The 17,558-nt window shown below is 32.0% G+C and overlaps 1 protein-coding gene across 3 annotated transcripts in view; it reads left to right on the plus strand.

Moving 5' to 3' along the window:
• CUL5 (cullin 5) overlaps positions 1-17,558 on the plus strand; it is an 89,041-nt gene that overhangs the window by 29,580 nt on the left and 41,903 nt on the right. For 2 of the 3 annotated variants that reach the window (XM_012545050.3, XM_023499475.2), the window contains 3 exons: positions 12,290-12,399; positions 13,724-13,823; positions 16,158-16,334. In XM_012545050.3, coding sequence (XP_012400504.1) covers positions 12,290-12,399; positions 13,724-13,823; positions 16,158-16,334 — 387 coding nt within the window. Of the gene's footprint in view, positions 1-12,289; positions 12,400-13,723; positions 13,824-14,595; positions 14,746-16,157; positions 16,335-17,558 lie in introns of those variants that run through there. The other variant, XM_023499476.2, reaches the window with a different exon arrangement.

The raw sequence follows: 17,558 nt of genomic DNA on the forward strand, positions 1-17,558 counted from the left end.
GGTGGTGGTTTTGACAGGAGGAGGAATTAGTATGTACCTTAGAAAGGACCATTGATGTAACTGCAGCCATCATATAATAAATATTTTTGGTTATAGCAGCTCAGAGATTCTATTGGCTAATTATTTCAATTTGTTTCAGTGTTGAGATTATGCACAATAATGAAAGTATAAATAGCTTAGATAATTGTTAATTTAAAGTGGTGAAATCAGAACTTTCTTTCCGACCCTTTTCTTTGTCCACTGTTTTCTTTACCTATCTAGATATACTTATCTTATTGCTTATTATTATGACAACTAAAATATTGTCACATCCTAATAGTATTTCAGACTTGGTTGACAGAAAAATCATGTAGTCTTAATTCTTGCTTAAATAGTGATGGAAAACTTATTGCTTCCTGGGACAGACTATTTTCAACAATTATTATTGTTCCCCGTATTAAAATCTGCATCTCCCAAACTACTGTTCCACAAATTGTTTCCAAGGATGGAATATATTCTCATTTTACCTCTGTCTCTTATCTAGATTCCTCTTAAAGCTCAGCTTATATCACCCACTTGAGACCTTTTCCTGGTTGCTTTTCCTTCTGGCCCTCCTCCCCCTCCCAAAAGATTTAGAAATGGAAGAATTTTTGAAATCATCTAGTCCAAAGCTGTCTGACCCAAAATCTACTGACTTGTGCTCTATTATATTTCTGATTGTGCCCAAGCAAAATCTCCAGCCCTTTAAGTCTTCTTCTGATTGGCTTGACATTTCATCATGACAATTTTGATTAGTAGATATTTTAATGAAGAGGTGGCTTAAATCACTTTGATTACTCCCCATAGCTTTCTCCTTGGGAGATATGGGAGTAATTCTCAAGCCATAGGATTATTTTGTATAGATGGTTATAGTCTGAAAAGACTAATCAAAATTAGATCAACTTTAATTTGAGTTAAGTAGGTAGTGAGTGAGGTTACAAAGATAGAGTGGATCAGTGTATGTGTATGTGAGGATTTATGAAAACATAAATTGCCCAGATTAATAGATGAGGAAATAAAATACCTAAATAACCCCATCTTAGAAAAATAAATTGATTAAGCCATTAATAAACTCCCTAAGAAAAAATTTATTCTCCTAATGAATTTTGATACAAAAACGTCTTAAGTACTAGCAGGGCAATTACAGCAATATGTATATCACAGGGATCTGTGACCAATGACCTATGATCAGGTAAGATTTATACTAGGAATTCAGAGTTGGTTCAGTATTAGGAAAACAGTATAATTGAGCATCTCAATAACAAAACCAACAAATCCTATGCTTATCACTCATTAGATTTTGAAAAAGTATTTGACAAAATATAGCATCCATAGGAATAAAGGGAATAATCCTTAAAATGATAAGTGATATCTATTTAAAAGAATCAACAAACATCTGAATTGGGAATAAGCTAGAAGTTTCCCAATAGGATTGTGGTGAAGAAAGGATGCTCATTATCACCACTATTATTCAATATAGAATTAGAAATTACTATATACGTATAGCAATAAGGGAAGAAGAAAAAAATCAAAGGAATTAAAATAGATGGGGAGAGAAAAATTATCACTGCAAATGACACAACTAGTATACTTAAAAATCAATTTAAAAACTACTTGAAATAATTAACAACTTTAGCAAAGTTTTAGGATATAAGATAAATAAACAGTAATCACCAGCAGTTCTTTATTTGGAAGAAAGTCTAGCAGCAAGAGATAGAGAAGTTCCATTTAAAGTAATTGTAAAAAATATATAAAATATCTGGTAGTCAGTCTGCCTGTCAAGACAACTGGAGGAACTACATGAACACAATTTTATGAACCACTTTACACATAGTCAGATCTAAACAATAAGAAAAATATCAGTTGCTCACAGATAGACTGAGCCAATATACTAAAAATAACAATTTTGCTTAAACTAATTTACTTATTCAGTACCATTCCAATCAAGCCAAACAATTATTTGAACTAGGAAAAAAATTCACTTTGAAGAACAAAAGCTCAAAAATATTCAAGGGAATTAGTTTGTTTTTTTTTTTTTTTAAATATAAAGGGGAAAAAAAATTTAAAACCCTGTCAGTTCTCAGAGTCTTTGATTATTGAGAGACCATTAACCCAATTTATTGGTTTCTGCTATTTTAACTAGTACTATTTAGTACTTAGAATCTTCTCTCAGCTAACTTTAATTTCATTTGTAACGACATTTTAAAACAAAGTCAGTATATGACCTGCAAGAATCCTTATATTTAGATTAATACCCTTATTTCTATTTTAGTTTGATGCCACTGGTCTAGTCCAATTTTCTCATTTTATAGTTGAAGAGACTGTCCCAGAATGTCACCCAGTACATAGTACAAAAAAAAAAAAAAATTAAAGACCCTGTCGGTAAGATAAATATTTCATTGAAGACTTGAGAATGATCAAGAAAACTTTAAACTGAAAATGGATAAAGATAAAGTTACATTATATAAAATAAGCCACCATTTTCCACAAAGAGGAGGAGCATGTATAAAATGAAGAATATTAATAAATAATTAGACAAACTATCAAAGAAAAGAGATAGAAATAAAACACATGACCTTAGATGTCTGCCCAAAGTATGGATAATAAACATGGTAAAGAAATCTTAATTCTCAGAAGCAAATTTTTCCCGGTTAGGTATCTCACATGGATTGGGGTTTTATTATAATATGATTGTAGAAATATATAGATTATTCAAAGGGAATTGATTCATAGTTCCTAAACTGTGGACACAGAATGTCCTGTATTCTGCTGTAATGGGAATGAGAAGACAAATGCAGATAGTTTTTTTTCAAGTCATTAAATAACAATATAATAGATAAATCTACCTTCTATAGATAAAATGTTTCCAAATTAGCTACACCTTATATATAAGTACTATTATTTTAAAATATATTTTCTAACTGTATTTAAAAATAAAATTTTAGCAATCATTTTTTAAAAACTTTGAATTCGAAATTGTCTCACTCCCCTTATTGAGAGGGCAAGCAGTTTGATATACATTATACATGTGCAGTCTTGCAAAGCATTTTTTCATATGTCATGTTGTAAAAAAAGACACAGACCAAGAGGAAAAATATAAGTGAAAAGTATATGTGATATAAAAATAAAAGATACTAAAAATTGGTTAAAAAAGAAATTATGTGGTACTTGAAGTGGAAAAGACCATACAAGCATAGGGATTTGACAAAAAGGAATAAGTAATCTTATACTAGTCCCAAGGTTTTTGAGGACAAATTTCATAAAGTTTAAGCTATAATATTTTAAAGAAATTTTCCCTACAGGTGTGTGAAGCATTCAGATAGAAAATCCTGATGGTACAAATACACTTCAATGAAGGGGAAAAAAGGAAAGCTGTAAATTGATAAGGAGCTCATCAGCCAACTTAATTATAAATAAGACAGTTTTAGAACATGGAAACAAGAAGTAGAAGTTTCAGGAATAGCATCATTCTGTAAGCATATAATAGTCAGAAAAATAAAGGACTTTTTATTTATTTTTAAATATTATTTTATTTCTCCTTCCAGTTACATATCAAGAAAATTTTTATAGGATTTTTGAGTTACAATTTTTTCTCCTTCTCTTCCCTCTTCAGATCAGAAGGCAGTTTGATATACTTTCTACCTGTGCCATTATGTAAAACATTTCCATGTTAATTACAGTTGTGAAAGAAGAAAAGTCAAACTTTAAAAAAAAAAAAAAATGAAAAAGAAAAAAAGTGAAAAAATATATTTCAGTCTTATATTCTAAGTCTATCAGTTTTCTATCTGGTTATGTGTAGCATTCTTTGTGAGTCTTTTGTAATTGTCTTGAGTCACTGTGTTGCTGAGAAGAGCTGAGTCAATCATAGTTGATCATCATTGTTGCTGATGACTGTATTTTCCTAGTTGTGTTCATTTCACTTTATGTTGGTTCCTATAAGTCTTTCTGCTGCTATAAATGTTTTTGCACATATAGGTACTTTTCTCTTTTTTGTGATCTCTTTGGGATTCAGACCTAATAGAGATATTATTGGGTCAAAGGGAATGCACAAAGGGTTTTTTATTTTTTTTTAAATAGTATTTTTATTTTTTCAAATAGATGTGGAATTCATTTTTGTAAAACTTTGTCTTCCAAATTTTTCCAAAACATGAGAGAAAAAAAAAGTGAAAATACTATTTGAACTGCCTTCAGTTTTGCAGATGGCATTTTCCATCCCAAGTCTATTGGAATTGCCTTGAATTACTGCATTGTTGACAAGAACCAAATTCATCACAGTTGATCATCACATAATCTTATTACTGTGGACAATGTTTTCTTAATTCTATTTAACTCATTTAGCCAAAAATGCCATACACATGTAATTTGAAAGTGGAAAAATTATAAAGGTACTAATTAAGCAAAAGAAATTTCATCAGTAAGAAGTTGTTTTTTATTCCTCTAGTTGGCTGAAATTTAAGGAAAAGCTTTAGAGAATGATATCATTAGAGATTTTCTGAAATTTTGAAGAAAAATTTGAAAACTTTTTAGTAGTTTGTGATACTGCTTCTTTTTTGTGCCTTGGTGTACCTGATTAGCTATTTAGGGTGTTGGAGAATGGGAAGTTGAGCAAGAGTTCTAGATTGTAAAACTTGACTACTAGGCATTTAATGAGAGAGGACTGGAGTTCAGGATAGAAACAGCCATAGTTATATCTATCTGAAGTCAGTCTACATAAAATAATTAGATCCTTAGGAATTAGTGAAATCATAGAGAGATCATGTGATGCTTTGTTTCAGGAAGGCTTATTTATTTTCTAGAATCATGAGAATAAAGAAGGTTTAAAAAAATTGTTTGAGTGATAAATATCTGAAATACCTGTATATTTAAGAAGCCAATCTCAATTAAAATGAATAGATTATTGGGATATATTTTAGCTTGTTATTCATTTATGTCTAATTCTTCACAACCCTACGGACCAAACTGTCATGGGATTTTCTTGGCAAAGACATTGGAACAATTCATCATTTTCTTCTCTAGTGGATTAAAGTAAAACAGAGATTAAGTAACTTGGTTAGAGTTTCACAGTTATTAAGTGTCCAAAGCCATTTTGAACTCGGGTCTTCCTAATTGCAGGCCCAGTACACTTTTCACTACACCACACCTCTATTTTAGCACAGTAGTACAATTAACTTTCTGGATTGAAATCTGGCCTCAGATACTTATTTTAAGTACAGTAAAGTGGAAAAGGAAATGGCAAACCACTCCAGTATTTTTGCTAAGAAACCTCAAATGAAATCATGAAGACTTGAATATAACTGAAAACAACTAAGCAGCAATGACTTAATTTTATATACTTAGCTTTTATAGAAGGATGAAACAGTTACCATTCATTTTGACATTTCCATGCTTTAAAAAAACAAAACAAAAGAAAACCATAATGCCTACCCAGTACCTTTTATTTTCCTCAATGAATTCGGTGCTTGAAAGAAGTTAGCCACTACAGGTGAATTCATAGGCATTCTATTGTTGAATAACAGGTAGCATATAATTCAATGAATGGTTTCTTCTATTTGTCTTATCTATAAGAAAAGTCAATATTAAATTTAGTGTACTTTCTAGTAATAAACTAATCTCTTTATACTTTGGCTTCTTCAGTGAGTTTTGGGTCCATCATTAGTTCTAACGTTGTCCCTTTACTTGGCTTTGGGGGTTTTGTGGAGTATATCTGTAATCCTTGCTACTGGGAGAAGCTGAGTTTGGTCGATCAGTTGAGTTCAAGAGTTCTGAGTGCAGTAGGACTCAGTTATTTTGTAATAGTCAGTTATTTTGTACTGTCTAGTATGTATCTGTGTGTTTTTGCACATGTATGCATATACACCACACACACACACACACAGTGAGCCTGCAGGAAGCAAAGGTCCCCCAGATTTGGAGGATAAGGTGCATAAAGTTAGAAAATCTATGGTACATATGGTCTATTTGTACTTGGCCTGTGGCAGAGCATTCTGAACTTATATTGGTCTCATCAGCCATAGTTGGACATGTTGTAGCTTGATTAACATAGTGAAGTCATTTTGGTCCTCTTTTGAGACAAAGACAGCAATTAGAATTAGGTCCTTTAGTGACTACTATATTTCCAGATTGTATGAGAGAAAGAAACTGAGTATCAAATTAAATCAAAGGAATTCTTTTTGGAAGTGGGTGAAATGAGTCCTAAATAAATAAATACATAGTATCATCTGATGGGCCAGGAGGTATCTATATTTTGAAATTGAAGGAAAACAGAGGCTTGTTTGTATGAACATTCTAAATTCTGTGATCTAATAGCCCAAAATAATCTGACCTATTACTTTTAAGTGACAAAAATGTATGTGTTATAGTATAAGGCAGGAAAAAGATGGTAAAATATCTTTTTTTTTTTAATTGGGAAATTTTGTTTTGATACAACATGTATTTCCCAGAAAAAAATCCTTCCCTCTCCCCACCAAAAAACTTAGGACATCAAATAATTAAGTAAAATCACCAGAAAACAGTATCACTATTAATACACAGTTTGTAATTTATAGTAGGGAGAAATGTTTGTTTTAACTTTGAATGATATGGTTCCAACAAGATGATATTTGAACTAAGGTTTTTTGGTTGAATTTTAGTGTTTATATTATTTTAATCATTTATATTGGGTTTTGGCCTTCTCCCACACTTTGTCATTTCATCCGTCTTGTTGTGGTTCTCTGAATTCTTTTATTTGGTATTTTTTATTATCCAATTACTATCTGGTGCCTTTTTGAAAGAATTAAAAATTTGGTGATTCATTCATCCAGTCAGCAAAATAGCAGTTTGTTTCGTAATTGAAATTTGAAAGATAAACTGAGTAATACTGTATGGAGGGCTACTTTATAGTACTCTCCAAACTGATTCACATTGTCCTATTTGTTGTTGTTGTTTCTTTGTTTTAAGTCATACCTTCTCTGTTCAGTCCATCAGCAAGCATTTATTAAGCATCTTTAATATGCCAGATACTGTGCACGATACTAGGAATACAAAGGAAAATATGAAAATTCTTGACCTAATGGAGCCAAACCACCTGGAAACACTTAGGCAAAAATGAAGATTAATCTTTGGGGGGGAGGAGAGGGGGTTAGCAGTACCCTTTCAGATATTGCATAAGGGAACCTTTTAAACATGTTATTCATGACATTGCATTGATATTCTACACAACAGTAATATTCAGAGTTGTGTTGTGTGTGTTTGTTTTCTATCAGTGAAGAAAGCCCTAGAATTTGCTGTTAAAAACGTTCATTGTCAAGGATGTGTCAGGGGGATTTAATTGATGAAGAGCCAAAAAAGAGTTGAGGGAAGCTATAGATCACAAATACCCAATAACATCACACATGTAAAAGAAATTAACAAAAAAGAAATCATTGTTTATTGATATTTGAGTCATTTTTTACTAATTTTATCTAGTCAGTCCATAAACTTAAAAGAAAAAAATGGAAAAAAAACCAAATTGGAATAAAAATAGATATGATATGCAATTAAAATAATGTCCAGTTGTTAATGCCAAAAAGTGCTAGATTGATAAAAGAATAGTTAACTCAGACTTAAGGAGAAAATGCAAATTATTTGCAGCAACTAGGAAACCAAAAAAGCAGTAAATATTTTTATCTCCTTGACAAGATACAACAGTCAGGGGCATTGAATGCCTATTTATGACATTAAATTCTTTGTTACAGAGAATGACATCAGAAAATCAGTTTTTGTTGTTACTTTTGTGTTAGTCATGTCCTACTCCTCTTTTAACCTTATTTAGGAGTTTTCTTGACTCATTTTACAAATGAGAAAATTGAGGGAAACAGGGGTAAGTGACTTGCCCAGAATCAAGTGTCTAAAGCCAGATTTGAACTGAGGTCTTCCTAACTCCAGGCCCTGCACTCTAGCCACTCTGAGCTACCTAATAAAATTATAAGAAATGATGTAGAGAAAAACATTTAGAAGAAATTTGGTGAGAGACCCAAGTAAGCTAAATCATTCCCAGAATGAATTTAAGAATAAAACTGGAAGGATTATTAAATAGATTGAGGGGGAAAAAAGGAAAAGATTTCAGTTTACATTCTTAAGATTAGTCAGAATGGCCTCAGACACTGAGTGATCCTGGACAAGTCACTTACTCCAGTCTCCCTCAATTTCCTCATCTGTAAAATGAGCTGGATAAGAAAATGATCTAATATCTTTGCCAAGAAAACTCCAAATGGAGTCTTGAAAAGTCAGATATGACAGAAAACAACAATATATGTGAAATAAGTATGACATTAAAAAATTTCAGTACTTACCTATTTATTAAGCAAGGTATAAAACACAGATGTTTGCTTACTGTTATTATTTACAAGTATCATGAAAAATGTTTAGTTTAGTTCATAAATATTGATTGATTGATCTCCCTTTTCTTTGTTCTTGTTCAGATTTTTGGAATGCACTTCTCTCGCCTTCATTGTTTAGAATTCCATTTTCTTCAAAGTTCATCTTTCAGGCAAATTGCTCAGTGTTGTAGGACAAGGAGTCAGGAACACCCAAGTTTAAATTTTGTGTTAGACACTTATTTGCTATTAGCCCTGTGATCCTAGGCAAGTTACTTAGATTCTTCTTCCTTTTCTCTATTTGTAAAATAGGGATAATAATATCATCTACATCAGAGTTGTTATGAGGTTCAAAGGAGTTAACCTATTAAGAGATTTGCAAACCTTAAATTGCTATATAAATACTAGCTGCTAATATTATTTGCACAAGTTTACTCCTTTTCCTAATCTCAGTTTCTATTACCTTTCTCCACAGTTACTTTGTATGTAGATCATATGTAATTTTGCATATACATAGTGTTCTCTCCAGAGAAAATGAAATCTCTTTAAGCAAGAACTTTTTGATTTTTTTTTTTTGTATCTCCTGTGTTTACATACATGAGGTGCTTATTTTTTATTTTTTTTTATATGATTTTAAGTAAATGCTAATTTAGAGACTACTGGAGAGTCAGGGTAATCATGAAAGACATGATGGAAAGAAGTGGGACTTAGGGTGGACTTTGAAGGACATATAATGAATATGATGCAATGGCCCCTGGCCTTGGAACTATAGAATTTTTGCAAAGGTTTCATCTTACTAAGTGATACATTCTGTGGACTTGGGATATAAATTGGACCTGTGATTGAAGTAATATAGGAAACAAGTGTCGTTGTTCCCTTGCTCCCCTCCACCCCCTTAGTTAACTCCATGTCTCCCTATTGCCTTCAGGTACAAATACAGAATGCTGTTTGTCATTCAGAGGTCTTCATAACCTAACCCTTCTACCTTTCCAGTTTTCTTATACCTTACTTTCCAATGCATATTCTTTCCAAAACAAGACACTGTCCATTTTTTTGGCTGTTCCACTTGCCTGGAATGCTTTCTCTTCTCACATGTGTTTGTTGATTTCCCTAACTTCCTTTAAGTCCCAATTAAAGTTCCATTTTTTACTGAGAGCCATCCTCAACACTGTCTTAATTCTAGTTTCTTTTCTCCATTAATTATTTTCTATTTATCCTGTCAGTAATTTGGTTTTATATATTGTTTTACATGTAGTCTCCTCTATTAGATTGTAAGCTCCTTCTTGGAAGGGATTATCTTTTGTCTCTTTATATCCCCAGTGCTTTTGCATACATAATAGGTGCTTAATAAATATTGACAAAATGAGAAAACTCTTGTTACAGATACAGGCTTGTGCCTTATCTGTAGTTTATAGTCTTAAACCTAGGGCACTTAGACATTAAGTGACTTGCCTAGGTCTAACAGGCAATTTGTGTCAGAGGCAGAACTAAGTCTGAAAATAAGCACTTATTAAACTCTTACTATGTGCGAGATATTATGTTGCTAAGTACTGGAAATCCAAATTGAAGTAGACAGTCGCTACCCTCTAGGAGTTAATGAAGAAAGATAATACATCAAAGGGAATTGAAAGAAGACGGAGGAGACATATTAATGGGGCATAGTAAAAAAGGAATATCCTGTGGAAATGAGACAGCAGTACAGACTGGAAAGGGATCTTCATCCTAGATTTGTCTCTTTCAACAGAGGTTCTGTGAGAAACTAGCCAATCAGAATATGAGAAGTTGTCCAGAAAAACATTTCTGGTTAAAGAAATTTTGTGTGGCATGGTAGAAAAAAGTCCTGGGCAGATGAGTCAATTTGTCCAGCCTCAGGAGAAATAAAGGTGGTTTTGACTGTAGGGCCATTCTCTAGCTGTTGTACCATGTTGCTCCTTGGGAGTGTAGAAATAGAAGTGAAAAGATAGAATTTAAAGGGAAATAGTAAAGGAAGAACTCACAGAATTGATTACATAGAGTCTCCATGGAACTTTAATATTGTCTTAGTTTATCCTCCCAGGGTCCTTTCCAAGTAGGTGGGGAGTAAGCATTTTTGACCTACTTCACAGATAGAGGACTTTTTCTGGTCATATTGAATTCTAAGCTATGCATTGATAGTTTGCAAAGGGAATAAGGTGAAAGTATCACTTAGAAACGCAGTGATTTTTTTTCTTGAATTGCCTTATAATTTAGTAACAAGTAAAGTTGTCTGTGCTTGAGGAAGAATTGGGAATCATTGAATCTAACCCAGGAAGCTATTCCTATAGTAACTATATTCTTTCAAAAATTAAAGTAACAAGAAACAGAAAATTAAGCACTTTAGTAATAAATGACATATTTAAAATGATTTTTGAACAACTACCATTTTTTCATTTTATGAAGAACAATAGTAATTATTTGATTAAGCCTACTAAATACGATAGTACTAATGTTCATGTTCTATTCTGAAGAACTGTGAGAAAAAATAATTTTGTTTTTCACATCAGCTAATCAAATAAAATATTGCAATTTCTGATTGTTGTATGCAAAAGAGCAGCATATGAACCAAGTCCATAAAACAGATTAGTTTTCTATTATTTTTTATTAGCATTGTAAATGCTATTACCAAAAAAAATGTTTTTAAATAAAGCATAGATTTGCTTGTTTTTTTGTTTGTTTGATTCCTATCCTTCCACTGTTCTTATCATGGCATTTATAGTGTTAAGATAGCTTTTCCCCCTCCCCCCCCCTTTCTTAAGCTTATTTTCTCCTGATTCCCCGCCTTCCCACCCCCCCACCCCTCGCAATTGGGGTTAAGTGACTTGCCCAAGGTAACACAGCTAGGAAGTGCTAAATGTCTGAGGCTAGATTTGAACTCAATTCCTGACTTCAGGGCCAGTGCTCTAGCCCTTGCACCATCTACCTGCCCCATCTCTTGAGCTAATTAAAAAAACTTTCTTCTCAATATTCATTTATTATTTAAATACCTGTAAACATAGTTTTCAACAATTAGAATTTTTTCTTCTCCCATTCCTTACCTCCCCTCTCCCTAAGACAAGTAATCTGATACAGGTTATACATGTACAATCATTTTAAATATATTTCCATGTTTGTCATATTGTACAAGAAAAATCAGACTAAAGGGGTGAGGGGAAACATAAGAAAAGGGGCAGCTAGGTGGCACAGTGGATAAGGGCACCAGCTCTGAAGTCAGGAGGACCTGAGTTCAAATGTGGCCTCAGACACAACACTTCCTAGCTGTGTGACTCTACAAGTCATTTAACCCCCATTGCCTCAGCAAAAACAAAACAAAACAAAACAAAAAATATAAGAAAGAAAGAAAAAAACAAACAAAAGGTGAAAGTAGTTTACATTCAATCTCCATAGTTCTCTGGATGCTGATAGCATTTTCCACAGGATAGCTTTGGCACTAATGCTGTAGAATTTTGGTATTATGGAAGTCTGGACTGGACTAGGAATCAGCAGATCAGAGTTCTAGACTCAGCCCTGCCATTAAGTTACGTGAACTTGGGTCAGTCACTTAACACCAGGGCCTCAGTTTCCTTATCTGTTGAAATGAAGGGGATTCATTAAGAAAAGTCTCTAAAAACCTCTGAAGTTAAATAATTTTAGCAGAATTTTATGTTTATTAATATCTGATGCCTGGTATTCCACAAAATTGTTGAAAAAAAAGTAAAGGAAAACAAGATGAGGAAATAAAATATCAAAATAACCATGACTCCTTGACATAAGACAAAATTTAGAATGTACTTCTTTATGAAAAATGGGTGACCTTAAATTTGGAATCTCAACTTTCCCTAGCTAATTATTAAAAGACAAAAATAGTAGATGATTTTAATTGAGTTAATGTAATTTTAACTTAAGGGGATTTAAATTAAATTTACCTTTCCTTTCTTTTTAAGAATAAAGGCTCACTTCAGTTTGAAGACAAATGGGATTTTATGCGCCCTATTGTTCTGAAGCTTTTACGCCAGGAATCTGTCACAAAACAGCAATGGTTTGATTTATTTTCGTAAGTAATCTTTTTGTTCTATTTTTGGGGCAACATAATAGAAATATTGCTATATTTTTTGTTGAATCAAAAATAAATGTTCTTTTTAAATTGGTACATTTAATATAAAATAAAGTTAATTATTATACTTTAAGACATAATACATACCATTGTTTTATTGAGATTGAGCTTTTTTCTTAGTTATTTTGAAAGTTACTTTAATTATATACATTGCTTCCCTCTTTTGAGCCTTTTGCTGTTTTGTATATTTGTATATTGAAGCAACAATGATACTCTTACTATATACTATATACTGGAGATAGTACTAGACTTAGAATCACAAAGACCTGAGTTCAAATTCCACATCTGACACTAACTAATAAGTCGCTTAATATTTATGTGCCTCAAACAGCAAATTAAGATTTATTTACAAAGTCATATTTGGTAGAGGGAATTTCTTTTGTGGAAGAAATTTCACAATCATATCTCTCATGTTCATAATTATATTCTATGAGAATTAAAGCATAAGAGCTGTCAGTTAAGTGATTTTCCATTTTATATCAGGTCTACTCCAGTACTGCTATAAACCAATTGGGTAACCTTGGAAAAGTCACTTAACTTCCCTTATATTCGTTCTCTAATACGTAAGAAAAGGAGGCTGAACTCTTAAGAGTCTCTTTTGTATCTAAACATTCTATGATTATGTAATGTTCACAAATATATAACTCTTCGGTGTGTCAGTTGTTTTAAATCAATGAAAAATTAGATCAAATGAGATTTGAGTTTGAAAAGTGCTTTACAAATATAAAGCATGATATTGTTGTTGTATTTGTTATTAATAAGTAAAAGAACTTTAAACCTTGGTGTGATGCTGCTACCAGTCAGCTACTGATTCAGACAGGAATTACATCTTGATCTGTGAACATTCAGAAGTTTGTCATTTAAAATGACCATGACCCTTAAGCATACTTTTTTTGGTAATATGATTAATTATTCCTTCTATAAATTTTTGTAAATTTAAATTTTTTTCAGTAGGATTTTTTTTTTTTTTTTTTTGATTCTACTGTTTTTTTTTTAACTGAGTCTAAACAGAACTGACTTGTGTATGATGGAGCTTGACTGGAATTTGAATGATAGACTAGGTTCTATAGAAAACATTGATATATTTTAAAAGTTATTATTAAGAGTAATAAAACATGTACAGATTAATAACTGTCTCCCAGGAATTGCTTTCTAAAGCGTGTGTGTGTGTGTGTGTGTGTGTGTGTGTGTGTGTGTATAAAGAGAGAGAGAGAACAAATAAAAATTATGCCCTTAAAGGTGACTTGCCTTCATTATTTTCTAGGGATGTCCATGCAGTTTGTCTGTGGGATGACAAAGGCCCTGCAAAAATCCATCAGGCTTTGAAAGAAGACATACTTGATTTTATTAAACAAGCACAGGCAGTGAGTCTTTTGAAAGTTAATTTATGATATAGTTGCTTTTTAAAAATTAATGTTTTGCTTTCAGTGAAGACTGGTTTGTGGAACATAATGTATCTTATTTAATAGATTGCTTGAGAATTCAACAGGTCTTTAAAATTTTGTCCTGAAAATACTTTTCCTTAATATATTTATTACTGGTTTGCTAATTTAGTATTAAACAATGTTCTTGCCCCAACAAGATTATCATTTTAGTGCTATATCTAGTAGCTGTAGTGTGTCAATTATGGGCCCTCTTATGAAACTCCCCCATAGATAGTAGAATTTTTTTTTCTATGCCAGAGTCCTTAATACATTAGGAAATGCTTAAGCAACATTTTATTCTTGCTACTGAGTCTAAAGTTCAAGTGTTGTAGCCGAGTAAAGCTTATCTGTTATGAAAACCTCTAACATATAACTAGCTTTCACTTATTCAGGAACTTAGCCATTTACTTCATTTCAACAAATATTTGTTGTATTGACTATATCTATTAGGCTTTTTGTTCTTCCTCACTATTGCTTACCTTTTATCCATTTCATTCTGCATCACTATCTTCTAGAAGGTGACAGGAAATTCAATGAATTTAAACCCAAATAAGCCAAATCATTTGTTGCTGAAAGCTCTTATAAAATGATTGGTAGAAAGTGATTGAAGCTAATGACTGAAATTGATTTTTGGATTATCAGGAGTTTTAAATTATTCTTTCTTTTTATTAATCAAGAAATGACTGAATTTTAGTGTTTTTTTTTTCCTGACATGGATGCTGTTGATTCCAAAGAAACAAAAAGAAGTAAAGGAAAAGATTCTTGTACTGTATCCAAGCTTACCAGATTATAATGATTTATTCAAAAATGTTTGAATCTGACAAAATTGAGTCTTCAATTTTTTCCTATCTTATGGGCCAAGGTACTGCTCTACGAACAGAGTATATTGATAACTGACTTCTGTATAGATGTTTATTCTTATACTTCTCAAACAGTATTTCAATATTGTATCATTTATCATACCTCTCAAGCACTATTTTTATATTAATTCAAAAGATCCACAAGATTTTACTTTCTGATCTTTTAACGAAATTTTAAATGTCACTGATTTGCCAGTGATAGTAACATTCAAACAAACCATGAAAAGTTGAAAAACTTAGTGAATTAACTCCTTAATAGTTATATATGTCTGCATATCAATGTTTTTGTTTATACATATAGTCTTTATTCTGGTTTAAAATAATTTTTCCTTTGCATTTAAGGAACTTAAAATACCAGAAATGAGCACTGATAAGTATTGTATTATATACGGTATTGCAGCTAATATCTTGGTTAGGAATCATAGCATTGTGTGTAGACTTTCTTTATTTAGAATAGTGAATGTTTTATTGCTTATTTGTTTTTTCACTTAATAGTATTTTATTTTTTCCAGTTACATGTATAGTTTTCAATATTTACTTTTGTAAGATTTTGAGTTTCAAATTTTTTCCCCTCCTTCCTCTGTTTTTTCTGATATGGATTATATATGTAGTCATTTTAAACTTATTTCCATATTGGTCATGTTGTGAAAGAAAAAATCAAAACAAAGAGAAAAACCATGTGAAAGAAAAAACAAAAACGATAAAAAAGTATCTCCATTCAGATTCATAGTTCTTTCTCTGGATGAGGATTGCTTTTTCTATCGCAATTCTTTTGGAAATATCTTGGGATCATTGTATTGCTGAGAAGAGCTAAGTCTATGATAGCTGCAAATGTTTTATTGTTAACACACCTTAATCAAAAGCTTTGTTTATATACACATTTTTTCTAAGTGTAATTTGAAATTTTATAGAAAAGCATTCATGGGTTTTTTGTTTTTTTTTAATTTTAAATTTGTGACTTTTGGCAAAATTGAATTGTGCCTTTTAAAGTGAAGGAAATTTATTTGTTAATGCATAAAAATAAATTGAAATATCATTTACTATGTTTTTAACATTTGATAAATATCTATGCTGAATACTATATGTCAAATCCAGATAGTGAAATGTCTCTGTTGCATAGTGAAGAGTTGAGAATTTACTTTGCTATTCTTCAGCTTAGGTTGTATGATAACCCACGGTGTTAAACCGAGGAAAGAATCTAATGTATTTGACTCAGAATTTAAATGCTAGAAAGAAACATATACTTAGATACAATCCTTGAAAGAGGTATTTTTTTAAACTGTTAGTATAGCTGCCTAGGAGATCAACAACAGTTTAATTAGAAATACAAAATTAACTTCATTTTAAAGTCATATTGTTCTTTTAGTGTTGACTATATATGTTCTTTTTACCTGGGATTGTTTTTTTCTTTCAGAGAGTACTGAGCCATCAGGATGATACAGCACTGCTAAAAGCATATATTGTAGAGTGGAGAAAATTTTTTACTCAATGTGATATCTTACCTAAACCATTTTGTCAGCTAGAAATTACATTAATGGGCAAGCAGGGCAGCAACAAAAAATCGAATGTGGAAGATAGTATTGTTAGAAAGGTAGGTAAAGTTGCCTCACTGTCCTGTCACATAGTAGCTTTAGATCAACTTTTTCCCCTTTAGATTCATATTCTGTCTTCAATCTTTGTTGATTCTTACCTGATTTAAAAAAAAAAAGTATTTTTTTCCTTATTAACTTCACAGGTCTTGCTTTGGCTTCAGCATATTTTCAGGTTATGTTACCAAATTTTGACCAAATTCATGTTTCTAATTCATTTCCTTCGGACATCACCTCTCTTAACATTTCCTTTTATTCGGTTTTCCTCTCTTTCTGCAGGCATTATTATTCCATTTCATAATTTCAATGCTCATATTTTATTTTTGTATTGCTTTCTATAATCTGACCACTTTTCCTCCTTCTTATTACTCCTTTTCCCCCCCTGCATTTAATTCCTAACTTTAATTTTCATTTACCTGATAATTATTTCTGAGTTTCCTCACTATTTGTAGATTTAGTTTCTACTATACTGTTTTGAAATTAAAGGTGTTAAATCATTTTGATGAGGTGCAAATAATGAGGCTAGTAGTTGAGAATTGGGGTGGGAAATCCCTTCTGGTCGGCCCAGGTTCAGTGCGAAAGAATTCACAAACCCAAAATCTGTTTGTGGCAAAAGAGATTTATTGTTGGCACTGAAAAGCCAGTTTTGCTAGGAAGACAGACTTAGTGGGTAAGGTCCTGTAAGGGAAATAACAAGGATTAACACTGAGAAGAGAATATCTTAAAAGTGGGCAAGAGTCCTGGCAGAACAGCTTTGCTAAGAAGAAGGCTTCCATTGCAAGCATAAGCATTTGGACGTCTTCAGAGATTTGGGGTTCAGAGTTGTCTTTTATTAGCATCTGAGGCTTGGGCTCTCATTTACAATTGAATGTCAATGCCCGGTGCTTAGATCTCTAATAAAAAAAGAGATTGCTTATTTTAGGAGTTGAGCTACTAGGAGTAGTACCAGACTATTCTCCAACTGAATGAGACCACTTAACTGCCCTGATGGGTGGGGTCTCTTTCAAAGGAGAGTTTGGACATTCTCAGGATTTACCCCCATCAATTTCATGTGTGTCTTGTCTTCCTGATTAAATTTTAAATTCTTTTTGGGTCAAGGAAGCTGTACAAGCAATTAGTTTTCTTTTTGGTATATAGTGCTTATATCTTATGGTGAAAGGAAACAGTTTAAGACTAAGAATGAAAGAACTTTGTCTTCATTCCTTATTTTATAATTCTATATGTGG

This window comes from Sarcophilus harrisii, chromosome 3, assembly GCF_902635505.1.
Source record: "Sarcophilus harrisii chromosome 3, mSarHar1.11, whole genome shotgun sequence".
NCBI lineage: Eukaryota > Metazoa > Chordata > Mammalia > Dasyuromorphia > Dasyuridae > Sarcophilus > Sarcophilus harrisii.